General features: G+C 34.4%; 1 protein-coding gene across 3 annotated transcripts in view; it reads right to left on the reverse strand.

Moving 5' to 3' along the window:
* Positions 1–13812, reverse strand: part of NCAPG (non-SMC condensin I complex subunit G) — a 33970-nt gene that overhangs the window by 15859 nt on the left and 4299 nt on the right. For all 3 annotated transcript variants that reach the window (XM_013960079.2, XM_013960078.2, XM_013960081.2), the window contains 8 exons: positions 13250–13334; positions 9871–10063; positions 7623–7772; positions 4672–4812; positions 3527–3650; positions 2012–2101; positions 1653–1832; positions 1106–1216 (listed from right to left, as the gene is read on the reverse strand). In XM_013960079.2, coding sequence (XP_013815533.1) covers positions 1106–1216; positions 1653–1832; positions 2012–2101; positions 3527–3650; positions 4672–4812; positions 7623–7772; positions 9871–10063; positions 13250–13334 — 1074 coding nt within the window. The remainder of the gene's footprint in view (positions 1–1105; positions 1217–1652; positions 1833–2011; positions 2102–3526; positions 3651–4671; positions 4813–7622; positions 7773–9870; positions 10064–13249; positions 13335–13812) is intronic.

A 13812-nucleotide genomic window follows, 5' to 3' on the forward strand; every position in this document is an offset into this window, starting at 1 on the left:
TTGATGTCTCTAATACTTACAGAAGACCATGACCAGCCAATCCTCATTCACTTTCTCTAAGCCACTCGTGTCTCAAATGACAAATGTTTTGTAGATCTCTGTCATATCCTGAAGTCCCCTCTTCTCCAGGTTACAAAGAGATAGCCCATTTACTTTATCTAGAAGCTGTTTCACCCTTTTACAACCCTTGCTGCCCTTCTCTAAACTACTTCCAGTTCTAATATACTCTTTCTAGATAGATGGGATAAGAATTGCACACACTATTCAGATGTGGGCGTGCCATGCATTCATACAGTGGCATACTGCTTTTTTTCATTTTGTTCTCTGTTTCCTACCCAGGAGAGAGTTTAAATCGTCTTGAAGCAGCACAGTCAGTGAGAGTTAAGAGCCTGTGATACTTAGAAACATTCCTCTTGAAATTCCATACTTTTCAATACTAAAACTGAGAAGTATAGTTAGTAGACTATAAAAGGCCTATATTGCCACTGCCTTGATTTTGCAATCCAGAAACATTTTGGTCTTCAAAGGTGATAAGAAAACGGAGTGGAAAAAAAAAACCTCCTCAACAAAGCACCTTTGCTTGTACTAAGAAGAGATGAAAGAAAGGTCTTTATGAGCTCCAGTCTCTTCCAGATGAAGAGTTTTTGGCTAGCTCCAAAAACAAAGCAACAAAAACACATCAGAAAAAAAAAAAAAAAAAAAACACAAAAAAACAGACCTTGAAATAGTTCTAATAGCTTCAGCTAAAAGACAATCCAAGTAATAAAAGTACCAGAAAGGGCAATAAGCAGATGACCAAGCACTGCATTTAGTGCAGTGCAACTCAGCATTGTCAAACACTGTCGTAATGGAATATAAATGTTTGACTAATGTATTATTTTGGTATCTCTCTGCAGCAGTTCTGGGATAGGTTCCGAACTCAGGATAATGTATGGACTGCACGTCCAAGCCACTAGGTTCTGGGAAAGCTTAAAAGTTCCATGGCAGCACTACAGATACAGCAAAATGGTTCTGAAATAATCACAAACTGCCCTACCGGCAACTCAGCACCAGCTATGCCATACCCATCTTTATTATATGTAAAAGAGTGTTTACTACTACATACCAGAGATTCAATTATTTCATTCATGGTTGGACCAATTCCTTTAGAAAGGGACATCACCTTGAGAAGCTCATAACACATCATCAGACACTTCAACAGTGTTTCAGGATCATTCTTGAATGAGGGCCAGGGAAAAGAGAAAAAGGTCATTATTACAATTCCCTGCCCAAACAAACCTACCCAAAATATATTATCCGTCCACTGTGCATTTGCTATGTAAGAATGTCAAGCAAAATCCACCCATAAATAATGATGAAAAGAGATTCAGGTTCATCTTCTCAGTTAGTTAAGGTTAAAAGCAATAAGGGCAAAACCTCTTTATAATTCCTTAGGTATTCAAGGACAAAAGTGTAGTTTAACTGCAATGCATTTTTGCTAGAGCACAGCAACACCTTCTACACATGCAGAAGGAAAACACTAAGACCATAAATGTCCATTTTCAGCTTTAAAAATGTAGATGATATGAGGCCAAACTACACTTTCTTTTAAAACAATGAATAGATGTCAAAACACAACAAACACTTGGCAATAGAGAAAGGGAAAAAGAGACCTTCTCGACACGCATTTCTTTAATTTCAGGTTGCTCTCCTTCTTTTATCAGGTCACTTTTTATGTGTTCCAACTCAGTTATTTTCTCTTTTAATATTGATGCTTGATTAAAATCCTGCAGAGTAATGCATTCTTCCAAAGCTTCTTTTGCTTCAAAAATTTTCACTTTAATTTCAGCCAGCTAAAATATCAAGTACAAAGAAAATGAAAATTGCAACATTATAACCTACTTAGTATTAGCTAACAATACAATATTGACACTAGACAATACTACACTACTATAAAAAACTCTTATTTGATAGATATGTTTAAAAAACAGGGTGACAGCTATTTTTCTTCAGTTAACTAAAATTTGCTCACCTTAAGCTGTCGCTTTCTTATTTCAGCAACATCAACAGGCTGGTCAAGAGTAACAATTGGCTCACAAACTTCCGAAATAATTTCTGCAATCTATTGTTACAAACAGGACGTTACTGCCATTAATTTCAGTTTAAAATGTCAGATCTTAAACACTATTTAACTTTTGCAACTTTAAAATACCATCCTTCTGAAGTACTGAACACCTGTGCAGTTTTCCTCAACATACATTTAAGTCACTGCAATAAATCCTCAAAGAATAACACTGCTATTTGACAATACACAGTCTAACTATGAAAGTCTAGTGTCTTCTACTCTTTAGCAAGGTAAGCAAAAAAATAGAAGACTGCAGATCCATGAGTAAGTTAAGCAATTTCCATGCAGAAGTGCAACTTGTCAGTTCACAAAGTAATGTCTCCTCTAGGTCTGAACACATACTTTAGAAAAAAAGACTGGTAAAAAGAGTACAGTCTTTCATCTTTACTGCTTTAGTCAAAATAGAACTAATAATATTGTAATTTAAAGGTCTATAAATCACCATGTGTAGTATAATGAGCCATGTGACTAGCAATTTAATTCCAAGCACAAACACATGCATAGAACTAGAAACAGAGCTAGGCTAAGGATTTGTTATTTCAGTTGGTTAGGGGTTCTCTTTAAAGTCAGGCCCATTACACTAACAAAAAATAATGAAATGTAAGGAAAATTAAAGACGGAACGAGACAGTATAGTCTTAATCTGATTTTTCTTGTGCCAGATCACCTCCTTTTAACATTAACTTCCTCTCAAGCTCTACTCAATCAACAAAACATACTGAACAAGTGTACTTTGCTAGGATTCTAATAGAAATGCACACATTTATTATTAGCACTATAGTACTATTACAGTACTATAATACCAGTACTATATTGCTATTACCATAGCTCTTCCATCATAATCCTGTTACAAACCCATATCCTAGCCTTATCCACTGGATTTAGTTTTCCAGAAGGGGTCTCCGTCCATAAGTCTAGAATTTGCTTAAAATATTTGAGTAAAACCAGTAGTCCATTTTTTAGGAGTTAAGTTTTAAAAATTATACTCTATGTAAGAACTCTATTAAATAAAATACTTTTCCTATAAAGGTTTCTAGTACCATTCTCAGCTAAAATGAGTGACAAGAACTTGGAAATTTGGAAATGTACACGATCCTTACTTTGAATATTCCAGTCAAAACTATTTGAATTTAATATGGCAAAGGAGTTTGAAATGGGTTGTTAAAGTCTAATATTTTCCTATTTTTAGGATTACATTTACAGCATCATCCAATCATTCTAAAAATAGATACAACTCTTCAGGTAACCACAAAATGAGGCCGTGCTGGAAAAAAAAAGGGGGGGGGAGGGGGAAGAACGTAAATGCTTTTCCAGGCTTCAAATATTTTAATTCTTGACATTTTTGTTACAATACTTGCAAAAACTGCGTGACACAGAAGGGGAGGCGGGGTCCAGAAAACAACCAGTCTTTAGAATTACTTACAGTTTGAATCCTTCCATCATCATCTTTGATGATACTGAGTAATCTTTCCACAAGCAGAGATATAAGGGCTGTTGAAGTGGTAGGTAGAATGAGAATCTTTTGTAGAACAGCTATCAGATGCTTCCTTCATTAAAAAGGAGAAAGAAAACAATCCATTTACTTTTTTAAGAAAATGGGAGACACTTAAGAGCTAATATTTTATCCATTTAGTTAAGAGTTAGTCTGATGAATACTGTATAAAAGAAACTTCTCTTTGGCTTTAACTAGTTAAGTGCTGAATGTATTTTCTTATCTAGTAATGTTTGTCTTTTCCCAATTCCTCCTGATAAGAAAATGCCTTTTTTTTTTTTTTTTTTTTTAAATCAAATGCAACTACAGTATAAAGAAAGGTCCTTTCAGCAGAAAACAGAGTATCAACAGTGTAAAGCGCCTTCATATAAATCATTTGGCTAGAAACTAAAGAACAAGGAGTACAAGTTTAACTAACCTGACAGTCTAGAATCACATGTAATGTATTACACTGAGAGTTTGAAATTATTGCCATTGAAATTTGTACCATCATAATTGTGATTTTTCTGAAAATGCCTATGATGGTGTGAAGTTCCAAATATATTCTGTCTCAATTACTTCACATCAAAAGGCTGTTCAAATTGTAGGAAGATCATTTGAATGACTCAACACAGTCCAATCCAGCTCAGCATCTAAAACATCTGTACCTTTTTAAGCCTTGGCACGCTGGGCTTAAAGCGCAAAAAACCCACAGGATATTTACTGTAAGTCAGTAAATCATCCATTTATCTCCTTTAATGTTGATATACTGAGTTCCAAAGGAACAGTCTTGTAATGTCCCCATCTCAGTAATTCCTTAGGAAAACAACCGAATTTGCCCTCCCCAAACAATATTGTGTCTGCATTAAAAGTCATTTTTTCCATAAAACTAAGCAGACAGTATTTGGCACAATATTGGGGACAATTCCATTAGGGAGACTCTGCCATTTTTTCAGCTAGCATAGAACTGTATTTTGTCTGTTTGATCAGGTTATTTTCCCAGTAGAAACTCTATGCCTGTTTGTATCTATGAAGTGAGAGAAGGTGAGTCATAAGGTTAATAACCCAGTTATGATTTTTATTTTTTTTCAGTTTACCTTCCTCCCTCTTCAGTGGTATCCGTGCAGCCTATAATATGAATCAGTTGCTGACCTATAAATTCTTTTGTCATCAGGTTTTCAAAACAGGAAAAGTCTTCTCTTTGTTCTTCACTAAGAACTGGCATATTTTGAAGGTAACTGAATCCAAATAGAACAAAGGTAATTACTTTCAGGATCACTATTGGAATGTCAAAAAAAACCAAAGCAAAACAAAAAACAAAACAAAACCTTTCATGTCCCATATGGTCACCATAATTACAAACCTTTAAATTCATTTTTGTGTTCTCCTTTTTGTAGATGAATAGCTCCAGAAAGTTATTTATGACAAATAAAGTACAGTTTAAAAAGAATGTGCTGCTTTAAAAGAATTCCCTGTTTGAGAAAGCAAAACACTAAGAAACAGAAAATGCAAGTTATGCTTCTATGTACACGTTCAGCTATGTACCCCCGCACACAGACATCACTTTAAAAATAAACATGTGCCATTTTTCATATATATATGAATATATGAGAATATATGTATATATACATATATATATAAAATGGTACACATACACATATATACATATATATATCACTAGGGTTTTCTGCACATTCTGGTACTATGTATTCTACATATTCAGATATGTTATACTGTCTACAAGACACAAAGTAGAAGAAAATCATTGAAGTATGCAGTAAATCATTTTACATTATATATCTGATGAACCATAACATCAGAGGAACAACAAAAATCTGTTGTCATATAACAAAGCTAGGTAGTCTAGAAAGCATAATCAGTTTGTTCTATTTCTTCATTTTTCTAAAGTCATTGCTTTTTACTGAGATTTTATCCATTAGCTAGTGCACACAGGCTCAGAAAATCTGGTGTGATGCATACTCTGTATAAAATTCAAATACTTATATGAGCTGTGAAAAAGATTGCTTATTTTCACCACAGCTTTGTAGTTACTTTTCAGCAACAGCTCATTAAATTTAGCAAATTTTAAGAATTTCTTCAAAATTAGGAAAAATGCTTAAGCTACAGCTTAAGACTATCTGAAATTACAACAATATAGGCAGCAGCTGCTGATCATTTAACACTAATAATCTGCACTAGGTAACAGTGAAGTATTGAAATAAAGTTTACAGGGCTGCATTTGCTCTTAAGGCTCAACAACTTGTGGTTTCCTGCTCTTTCTAAACAGCAGTCCCACAGTGCAATAAATCCAAGACCTTGATTGTACAATTTTAAATCTTACCTGAAACAACTGGTGGAACAGCTCACCAGTGAATAGTTCAATAGCTCACACTACAACCAAATATCAGCAAATCTAATTAATCTTACCCAGCCTCTTCCTGAAGGGAAAGATAATTGAAGGCATTTGAAATAAGATTGGATGGAAGAAAGAGAATCACTTTTTTTTTTTTTTTTAAAGAGAACAAACGTTTTATGGACTCTTAGATTAACTATGAATGAATAAATTTACAGCCACCATACTGGATCCACATTTCTACATTAAAGCAGCATGGACACTTAATAAATGAAGTGTTTATGAAACATGTTAGCACATTTCACATAAAATGTGAAATGATTTGTATGAATACTACAGTATACTCTGCCCACTGAAGAAAAGAATATGCATCATTTTTAATAGGAAGCATCTATCAAAGCAAAGCATTTTTCCTCCAGATCCGATTTATAATCACTTCAGGAAGCTTCACTCTACCTTTCATTGCTTAACTGAGTAATACCTCAGTTAAGATACCTCCATTTTAATGGTGTTGCTCATAAATATGAATTCTGTTAACCCTTTAGGTTAAGATTCAAACTTTTCTGGATGAATATTCAACTGAGACAAAAAAAAAAAAAAATCACCTTTCTGCCTTCTGGTAAAAGCCTGACTTAACAAAACATTCACTGTTTTTTGCCTGGTTAAATGTTCTATAATTGTCTCATTTAGCAGCTCGACCACTGCTTTAGAACAGAAATTTTTGTGAGGCATGCCTGTCTGAACAGGGAGAGAAAAGGGAATGAACTGTCTGTTTCAAAAACACTTTGGGACAGCAGCCAAATTTCTGTGAATTTTCACAAGTACAACAACAACAAAGTACCATTTTCCAAAAACTCTAAAACTTTCTGCAAGTTCTCTGCCAAACACACTACAATCTACATACTGATAGAGGGACAAAGGATAGCTGTATATTACAGAACAATTATTCTATTATTTTAAATGGCAAAGAATTATATGCTATAGATCTACAAGTCCATCTTGCTGATAATTCATGAGAATAAAGATTTCAAAATAGTTTCCACATTATAACTATCAGGTTTTTTTTAAAACAGTAAATCCTCTCAAACATCTTTAGGAAAGAAAAAAAAAAAAAGTTGAAAAGTTCAGTGTTCAAATGTTAGGAACTGCCAGAACTAAAGCTGCCTATGCTTGTATTTCTGCATTCTAAAGGCACTGCAGCTCACATTCATTATCAAATTACCAATTATCAGTTAAATTACAGTAAGCATGTGAATGTTCTTAATTTAACAGAATTGTAAACTACATGAACTTACCTTGCATTTACCTCACTGAAATTTAATCACTGAATAATTCTACCTATGCTATACTCCAGCAACATCCACATGCTATTACCATGTCAAGTAACTAGAATGAAGGGTAGAAACTTTAACCAGACTAGAGTGAAGCGTAAAATGTTCTTACATCCAACATCTTTAAAATGCATGCCTGCACAAATAATATAATTCTTAATCATTCTCATTCAGTGCATCCTCAACTGCCCTATCTCCTGCTTTACTTCTGACTTTCCCAGTTTGAGTATTTGACTCTAATCCTGATATTCCTCAAAAAAAAATTGGCTTTGGAAGAAACCTAAACAGTTGAAGCAAAATATTATTTATTTTTTTTAATCCATTTTAGTGGTAATTAAGGAGTTTGTTTTTAAATGCAATATACCTTAACAAATAATCTGCATATATAGCAGGTTCTGGCAACATCTGTTCTAGTAAATCTTCACCTTCTTCACCTCTTGATTTTAGATATTCACAAAGAGATCTCCAATATAACGCATTCTCAGCTGTTAAGTCTTCCAATGGAATCAGTTTCCTTAACCAAAAAAATATATATATAAATAGATAAATAAAATAGTGACAAAGTCAAACACACAGAAATAATTATTTGCTAAGATTAAAAAAAAAAAAAACTGTTAAAAATATTCTCCACAGAAGTACTTCAAGACTGAAAAAATAACTTCCTCTTCATAAATGAGCTCCTTGAGTGTCTCACTACATTGCACTTTCCTATACTGTAAATTGAGGCTGTCCATTACCAGTTTGCAGAAAGATTCTGTTCAGACCTCCAGATCTTCTAGAGCAACCACCTATAACCAAGTAGTTTAGCTCTATAAAACTTTGTCATAATGCCATTAAACTGCAGAAATGCAACAGCTTCTATTTATGAATTGTCTCATCACCATCAGTGCAACTTCAGCATTTATCACTTCCTTGAATCTTGTCTTACTTGCAAACTATCAATAATAATGTTTTCTTCTAAGTTGTTCAAAAAAAAAAAAATCAAGAGAACAGCAACTTGTAGATGAAAACTGATCTTTAGATGGCTTCCCATTAATCTGATGAGTCCTTATTTAAAAGCCAATTTAATAAATCATAGACTTCAAAATCTAAGCATTTATCATACAGATATTGCATCACTCAAGCTGTAGTCAAAATCATCATAAAACAACAAGCCAAATCTTTTCCATAAATCAAAGAACTTAATTACAAGCTGAATAATTTCAGTCACTTCTCCTAAAAATGTCACTAGCCTGACGGATCTATTTCTTCAAAAAATTACTTTCAATTCTCAGTTAACCCAACCCTTTATAATGAAATCCTTGTTTTGGGCAAGATCAAAGTCAGACTCACAAGTCCATAACTATAAAAATTCTTCCTTTGAACCTCTTAAAATATTGGCACATTTCCAGAGGCTGTAAGTTACTTCCCCATTATCGTTGCTTTTTAAAAGCCAGACAGGCCCTCATCTGTAGCTTTTGAGTGCAATGCATCTGCTAATTTAAAAACATCCATCATAAGCCACTATTGGAATGTAAGTCACATCATATGATAACATTACACATTCTTTTCCCCAAACCACAGAATAAATTTTTATTGATCATTTTTGTCAGTCACAGTTTTTCATTTAAATCTATCATTCATTATCTGAGATTAGACTGCTGCCACGGTTAATAATCATTTCACTCTTGTTTCTTCAGTTACCTCAAAGTTGCTTCTTTTTGCAACTTTTTGCCTCCCATCAAAATTTCCTGTATTTTCCAATTTCTTGCTTGTGTTCATTGTCTTCTGCTTCTTTCCCTCTTCATTTTTGCTTTATGTATCTTAATATTGATCATGCCATCTCCTCATAGCTTAGGAACTCACCTGGTCAAATTCCACCAAATATTAACACAGGAAAAGAAGCCTCAAAGATACTCAATTCCTTCAAGCTCTGTTAGCACAGGTCAGATACGCCCACAGGAGACTGAAACACAAGCTCAGTAACTCTATTCTGATTGATCTACCAATTCTCCAAACAGTACAAGAATAACTGAACAAGCCCTAAGGTGGGCTGCCCAGCAAAAACACATAGAGGGGAGACAAGGACGACTATGAAACGTGTGAAGAAGACCAGAAGCATTACTAAGAGATAGAGGAGGAAGGGTAGGAAAAGGGCTTTTCAGTATCAAAAATTAACAGAGTAGAGAAAATTGTGGTTTGGTAGGGGTAAGCTGGAGCACTGCCTTTATTGCAAACTGTAGAGACAGCACAAGGAGCTCAAAGAAATTACACTGTGTTAGTTCTACTTCTCACAGAGACACTTGTTTAGTTGATGAATTTACCCCCCCTCTTGAACTCTAAGATTATGATTTTTGGGATACCTTTGTAAACAAAAAGTCAAAGACACTTTACATTTTTTCTTCTTGCTTGATTTAGCACAGTCATTTTCAGCTGGTGAACACACAGCTTAAAAAAAATCCAGAACACAAAGACACAAACACCAGGGAGACATCATGCCGTATGCCACAACATCTGTCTTGTAATCACAAGTAATAATTACCCTATAGTTATCCATTTGGATAAAGCTTTTAATTTAATAGTCTTATGATATAAAATATTCATCTTTTAGAAATGAAAACTGATCTACATACCTGCTGTCAAGGTTTTTACAGTTCTGAATGAAGTCACTAAGTGGAGATAATGAAAACATTGCATTTAGTACTGGGATGGCCACTTCAATGCAGTTTTCCACATCCAGTCGATGAAGGAGTTCTAAAACATCCCCCTCAGTCAATTGTAACCAGGCTTGAAGCAGTTTCTTCTTCATTACCTCCTTAACAGCATCTAAAAATACAGGAGTTTAAACAGTTCAAAATGTTAAAAAGGACAAAAAATACTAAGTTTTCAACATACTTTCACAAATCACTTGTTTTGTATGTCATTTTTGAAATTAAATTATATAGTTGATTTTATGTTATCTTAAAAAAAAAAAGTTAAACAAGAACAATCTACAGCGCATTACTTTAAAAGTAAACAGTTGCTTATCTTACAGTAACTGTAAGTAAATGTAGGGCTTCCTGATATTTTTGTCTGTATGGAATTTATTTGTGGTGTACACATACCTTTTTTGTGTGCAACTGGAATCTTTTGAGCAGTAAACAGCTAACAATCTGTACTCTAAAGTGTCTTCCAATAGCCCAAAAGAGATCACTTAAAAAGCAAGATTGATCCAGTCATCTTTTAATTCCCTCACTCACTCAGAATCCCAAAGATAAAACTTCAAAATGAGTAAGAGCAAAGTGAAGAAATTAGCCCAACCAAACATCTTGGAAAAAAACCAAAAACACCCCAAACATAAGAAAATGGCTTTTTTTTCTTTTAATACTTCTCCATACAGACTTACTCAAATGGCTAATCAGCTAGTTGTTTTCAAATAAGCACACCCAGATTCCCAGCTACAGAAAACTAAACAAACTCTTTATTCCTGAACTTGCTCCATTTACCAAATCTAGAGTTATAGCTGCTTGGTACAGGCACTGGCTGAACACTGGCCCATGCATTTTTGAGGCAACACCATTTTTTCCCATTGGGACTAGAAAAAAGCCTCCATCAAAAACCATTATAACTACAAACATCACCTTGACCCAGGAAATCCCTGAGCCACAAACTCTTGTTGAGCAAGGAAATATTCTAGGGAAGCATTTCTATATACTTGCTCTGTTTTAGGCATTTAGGCTTTGGGCCATTTCTGGAGGCAGGGTACTAGTATATGGACTTGTAGTCTGATCTGACACACAGAATTCTTATGTTTAACTCAACTATCTAATTAGTTTGTGAAATTGCATCAAGGTATTTTACACTTTCTCCTCCCCATTGCCACAATGAAAAAATATTTTCTGAATAACTGGAGTAAGACTTCTCAAGGCAAAAAAGTATTTCTGGAGACATCTAAAATATATATATCATGAAAAAACAGATTTAAGCAGGAAACAAAGACTAATAGTTTGGCATAAGAAAAAACAGATGCATGCTGGGGAACAATTTAAGTAGGGTCTTAGGACTTTGTAGAAAACAGTATCAAAGATAAACGGAAACAGTAAAGTCTGCACACGGTGGCAACATTCATCTTTCCTGTTATACATAACTCAGGACTGTATGTTTAAGAGTTCAAAAAGAGCTGTAAAAAAGGCCTTGAAAAGAGTCAAATTAAGGTCCTCCAAATAAGAAAACCTCTTGAAGAAGAGAAAAGGCATGAACTAGTAGTAGAATGAAAGAGACTGAGAACTGCCAGCTGAAACTACCATTAAATGTACTGTAAAAAACGTAGAACTAGGCAGAATCTGGATTGGTCTTCTAGAAAGGTGAAGATTAATCATAAACCCTTGCTCTGAAACTTGACATGGAAAATCTCCTAAATTTTTACCGAGTAATCTTGAATGAGCAGGTTCCTCTTCTGTTCATTTGGGAGTTCTTCAGTGAGCAAGTTCAATAAAGATATGCATATTCAAGGTCAGAGAATTTGTAAAACAGATCACAAATGAGGGAAGCTAGCGGATATATATAGATATACACATAAAAATGCAACTAATCTGGACATAAACCTCTTTTGCCTAGCAAAGAGTGTATGATACCAATGGTATCAGTGAGGCCACATAACCCAGCAGATATTTTTCCTTGCAATTCTAGGTGTCAGGAAAAAGAGCAAGTCCTCAATAGATGGGATGCAGAAACATCCTAAAGGAGGGATAGATACCACAGAGGACATATCTGCTCTGGATCAGAAGAGAAGGCAGTTCTTTATGTCAAACTATATCCTTTTGGTGAGGAAACACAGCAAATACTTTTTCCTAACACATAAAGGATTACAGAACTAGCAGAAGTTGTTTCCCCCGCCCCACCCAGCTTGGACAGATTTCTAAAACAAAAACTGATTAACTCTAAGACAAAAGAATTATCTGTCAAGATCAAGTGTTGTTATTTTCTGGGGGAGGAGCAGCAGACAAGAAGTGGGTAGTTAAGTCAAACAGCAAGCTAATACACTGATAAGAGAGTAATAGTAACCCAGAACATCAGCTTCTCAGTGCTGGACTTGAAAAAACAAAGCCTGACAAACTTCGCTAAATTATTATAGAACAATTCAAGAGTGGGTGGAGAGAAAAAGTGCTACTTAAAACTTATTTTACAGAAGAATGACTTTTTTTAAAGTGTAGTTCTAGAAGGCATAAGAGAGCACTCAGCTGATCCTCTCTTGCTTTGCCATCGAGACCATACTAATGTGATTCCCAACTATCCAGAAAGAAAGGCAGATCAAAACATATACATACATTACACACCTTTAAGAGCTTCAGTTCCCAACGGATACAGTATTTTTGTCGCGTTCAAGTGCTTATACACATAGGTTAGATTTCTCACAATTCACAAGCAGTATATTTTAAGCAAGGAAAATACTCAGTCAAATCCAACAGGGCTTAGTGTAGCCCTTCCAAAGTTTACAAATAATACAGTAACACTTAGTAAAACTAGCATCTCTTATTGTGAAATTCATGTTTGCTACCGCTGCAAAAATAAGTCATCACCCAAGAAGATTTCTCTCAGAATGTGCACGGAAAACATTTTCATATAATTTTCAAAATTATATTAGTGTTAGATTTCAATTCTTCAAAATAGTTACCAATTACAAAAAAAAAGTGAAATGAAGCATCTTTGCTTCAAAATACATAGGATTAAATAATTACACTTTTTCCACTTCTGTGTTAAATGACATTCTTGTTTTCTAATTTTAATAGTATTTGGCCCTGTTTCAGAGCTCAGTGGCTTTCAAATTTTTTGAAAGTGTCATCCTTTTCCGGTTTATCCACTATCAGGGTGGACTCAAAGCAGCAGACAGAATTTTTTGTGCTTAAACGTTTCCTAATAACTCATGACTCCCTTTGAGCTCCTGCTGTCACGGGTTCTCCATACATCATCCCCACGACATTAAAAAGTATTATTTCTTAAACATTTGCTTTATTTAAAAAGATGATCTCTTACCTGATCTGTCATTAAGTCCTTGTTGCAACAACTTTACTCTCTGTGCTATTGACAGAGCCCTCATGTGAACTTTTTCTGCCAAAACCTTAAAAAAGATTAAAGACAGTAAAATACATTTCTAAAAATTAGAACAATTGATTTTGCAAACTATCTGTGGCTCTAAATTCTCAGTGTTATCCATACACAGAAACTGTAAGTCAATAAAAGACTAATACCTCTACCGTCAATACTCTACCAGTAAGTTAATAAGCAGATTCTTGTACATGAAAAAAAAAAAGTAAAATAAAATAAAGCTAGCAAACTGTCTAGAAATTTGGCTGCTCAGTTTGTTTCCATATCCTGCTGTTGCATGCAACTTTCTCTCCTTAAAAGTTCCAAGAGCCCTGAATACCAGCAATGAAATCAGTGAAGTACATACTTTCCTTAAAGACCACTAACATAAAGACTCAGTTCAAAAACAAAAGTTAATCTAAATTAAGAAAGAACAAAAAATGGTTCTCTGTGTACAAAAGACTAAACATATTGTTTGAAGAGCTGATCTTATCCTTCAATTTCTAAGCTGC

Source organism: Apteryx mantelli, chromosome 5 (genome assembly GCF_036417845.1).
Source record: "Apteryx mantelli isolate bAptMan1 chromosome 5, bAptMan1.hap1, whole genome shotgun sequence".
NCBI lineage: Eukaryota > Metazoa > Chordata > Aves > Apterygiformes > Apterygidae > Apteryx > Apteryx mantelli.